The sequence below is a fragment of the Stylophora pistillata genome, chromosome 2 (genome assembly GCF_964205215.1).
Source record: "Stylophora pistillata chromosome 2, jaStyPist1.2, whole genome shotgun sequence".
NCBI lineage: Eukaryota > Metazoa > Cnidaria > Anthozoa > Scleractinia > Pocilloporidae > Stylophora > Stylophora pistillata.
This window is the reverse complement of record NC_142520.1, coordinates 6,757,201-6,761,223: the sequence shown is the minus strand read 5'-3', so window position 1 is coordinate 6,761,223 and position 4,023 is coordinate 6,757,201. Positions and strand designations below refer to the sequence as shown.

At 39.1% G+C, this 4,023-nt stretch overlaps 1 protein-coding gene across 1 annotated transcript in view; it reads left to right on the top strand.

Annotated features, from left to right (window-relative positions):
* Positions 1-4,018: 4,018 nt before the first annotated feature.
* Positions 4,019-4,023, top strand: part of LOC148736874 (protein CFDP2-like) — a 615-nt gene continuing 610 nt past the window's right edge. Inside the window, exon 1 of the mRNA XM_088749199.1 lies at positions 4,019-4,023. This exon is cut by the window's right edge and continues 610 nt beyond it. Within this exon, the coding sequence (XP_088605325.1) occupies positions 4,019-4,023 (5 nt within the window).

Below are 4,023 nucleotides of genomic sequence, written 5' to 3'. Positions count from 1 at the left end.
CACCTCAGTGTCGGTGGTTAGCGGTGGATATTTACCTCGCCGCTTCGCGGCTCGGTAAATATCCACCACTAACCACCTCCACCTCGGTGAATAGTTGTTAAATATTCCTCAATACCCATGATACATAAGATGGCGTCGCCTCTTAATCTTAAGGCCTAAAGCGGATGTATTTCTGGGAGCAGGTAAAACGCATAATTATCGTGAAAGACCTATAGATACAAGAAATAACTACAAAATACAATGTAACAACTCTCGTCCATTTAAAAAGTTATCAAAGGGCTGTTAGTAGAATTCTTCATGGAAGGAAATATTTTATGTTCGAATTCCATATATTAATGTGCGCACTTTGTTCTAAAGGTACTTCTCATGAAAACTATATGAAATACCTATTTTTTAATCATCTACTGGCTGAGCAGAGGTCTCACGTAAATTTTGTACTTATTAGATCTATTGTCATCTTGGAACACCAAAAAAAAAAAATCTGGAATGAACTAACTAGTACAAAATTAACCAATTAGCTAACTTTTAACTAGTTGAGTTGGCTTATCATACTCAAGAAGTAAAAAGGTGTCCAGTCATCAATCCAAAATGTGGCAACTCATCAAAAGCAAACTTATTCAGTACAAATTTATACTGCATGAGTTTGAAATGTACTGAGGCAGTTTGAATTTATACTTAATTTAAGAAGTTTGCAAAGAGCCAGTCAGTATTAATTAAGGCCCGTTCAAACGACCTCAACATTTGCTTCAAGTTCATTCAACACTTTGTTGAACCAATTGGTCAGTGCAATTAAACAGGTCGTCCAACATCGTTGATAGCGTAATAAACTGTTAAAAGCTGTTGAAAGCGTGTTGTGCCGAGCTTGAGTCGGTTTAAACTTTCATTGAAAATCGATTCAACTTCTCTTTGGTAACGCCTTTGTAAGACCTTTCTAAGGCCTTTGTAAAGCCTTTGTAAGGCCTTTAAAAACGCCGCCGCACAACTTCGTTTTTGTGTTAAACATTTGCCTACCATCCGTTCAACTTTTGTCGAACGAATGTTGGTTAGGTGTTGAAATCGTTTAAAAGAGCCTTTAAGGACCTATAGCGAAGCCGCACTCCAACTTCAGCACAACGTATGTGGGCTGCCTTGATAGATAATTTGCCGTTGTGCGTTTTGTTCACAGACCACGCAGATCAAACGCTGTTTGTTTTGCAGAAGACAGCTGAGAAATGTACAAAGTTTTATAAGCACGTGCTGAGCTTTGTTCCGCCCATTTGATCTTTTGTTTTGCCATGTAATCTTTACCGTTACCGTCATGGTTTGCATTAAGGGAACTAGTTCTTACACTGTCAATCAAAATTTCTCTTTCTTAAGCGCAATTGCTTTGCGATCAAAACAAACAAAAAAGTACTTTTTTTGTATACTGCCCAGGCTAGCATCCGCTTACACCACACACTAACACACCTCGCACTACACCTGGAGAGGACACTCCAGCTACGCCATGGGGTCGACACAACACGGAGAACAGCAGTTTACCGGTGTTAAGTGATCAGCTGGTGTTTTGCACCTTAAAAGCTGGTGTTCCCAAGGCTCCTCCGCGTGCTATTGAGTATCGTTTATTTAAACATTATGATAAAGAACGCTTCCTTCAAGATCTTAGATCAACAGACTGGTCCCCTGGTTACAATGCAAATGATGTCAGTACTGCTGTAAATACATGGTGTACAATCTACTCCAGCATAGCTGGCCAACACGCTCCCATAAAAATTCAAAGAGTTAAAGGCCTAAAGACCCCGTGGATGACGCCCGAGCTCTCTAAACTAATACAAGATCGAGATCGATTCCATAAGAAAGCACTGAAATCAAATTCTGCTGCTGTTTGGTCTACATATCGCAAAGTCAGGAACAAAACAAAACAAGAAGTGAAACAAGCCAAGTCTAATTATTTCCAAGAATGTATCAACAATAACAAAGACAATGGTGCTGGTCTCTGGAAAACCCTAAATGAAATTACTAACCGCGAAAATAAATCTGGGAGCGGTCCTACGTGTATCTCTTCTGACGAAGTTTTGGATAACAATCCTTCTTGAATTGTAAATGTCCTTAACGATTATTTTACATCTATCGGGACACGTCTAGCCAACGTTATAGGAGATCGATGTACCACCTGTCAGTACCCTTCCTGGGTTACCTCATCACCTTCAGTTTTCAGCTTCTCTGACATAGAACAAAGTTTCGTGCGGAAATACCTAAGCTCTCTAAGAATTAAAAAGGCAATTGGACTCCATAAGATCAGCGCCCGCCTTCTTAAAGATTCTGCTGATGTCATCACACCGTGCCTTACCTTTTTATTGAATAAATCGCTTTCTTCTGATATTTTTCCGGCTATATGGAAAAGGGGAAAGGTGGTTCCAATCTTTAAATCTGGTGACCGAACCAGCGCAGGTAATGTCAGACCTATTACAATCTTACCCGTTCTAAGCAAGATCCTCGAGAAAGCTGTTCACCGTCAACTGTTTACCTTCCTCAAGGAGAACAACCTTTTGGTCCCTGAACAGTTTGGGTTTCGCCCAAACCTCTCAACTGAGATGGCCCTTGCTCATCTGACTGAGAATATCCTGAAAAAAATGGACAATGGCTTTATTACAGGCGCTGCGTTCCTTGACCTTAGCAAGGCATTTGATACGGTCGATCACCAAATTTTACTAAAGAAACTGCATTTCTTAGGTCTAAATCAAAATTCAATGGATTGGTTTAAGTCCTAACTAACTGATCATGAGCAGGTCACCACAATCGGAGACTGTCTCTCGTCTCCGAGGCCAGTCACAGTCGGGGTGCCCCAAGGAAGCATACTTGGACCCCTTCTGTTCATCATATACGTTAATGATCTACCTCAATATCTCAAGCATTGTAAGATCATTCTCTACGCTGATGATACTTTAATTTATTATTCTGCCAAATCAACTCAGGACGTGGAGACCTTTCTAAACAAAGACCTCGAATCTGCTTCGCTTTGGCTACAGTCTAATCTCCTTACTCTTAACTGTTCTAAATCTAGATTTCTTTTATTTGGGAGTAAACGCCGTCTGAAGTCGTTACGCACTGTCGCTATCCATATCAACGACAGTCCGCTGGAAGAAACTAGCTCTCTCAAATACTTGGGTGCAACACTGAACAAAGATCTATCCTGGGGTGATCACGTTAAAAATATCATAAGGAAAACAAATCAGCGACTGGGACTTGTCAGAAGAATCAAGCATCTTTTACCATTACACGCTCGGTTGATACTTTACCATTCTCTAATTCTTCATATTTTTGACTACGGTGGCATCATTTGGGTGACAAAAACAATGTTACATTATTGAACGATCTCCAAACCCAACAAAACAAGGCAGCTAAAATAATTCTTGACAAGGCCAAGTATTCTTCCGCCACCGATGCTCTTGAGTCCTTAAAAAGGAGGCGTTTAGATCAAAGACGACAGATGCAGATGCACCGATGCGTTTTTATTTTTAGATGCTTGAATAACATCATTGACTTTGATTTTAATTTTAAGCATAACACTGCCTTTCAGAATTATAATACCCGCCAGTGTAACAAACTGCATCTTCCAGCTCCCAAAACAAACTGGGGAAAACAAAAACTAACATATCAGGCATCAAATGATTGTAATAATCTTAATCCAGATATTCAGGAATCTAAATCAACTTTATTGTTTAAAATGAAAGTGCAGTCTTTATCGTAGTATTTTGTAACTACCAATTTTTTGCTTTTTTACATAATCCTAAGTATTGTGATGTAGCAATTCTATCCCTTAAGCTTATATATTTTCTCAACGTCTGTAATTTGTATTTATTTTCCTCTATTAATCTACTTTATACAGGGCCGTTCTGTAAACCACTTTTTGTCATAACGCACCCTGTCTAAAGATTACTATTATTATTATTATTATTATTCTTATTATTATTATTATTATGCTCCAACACTCTCCGCTACAACTGACATTAAAGACGAGTTTTATGATCAACTCACAGCCATGAT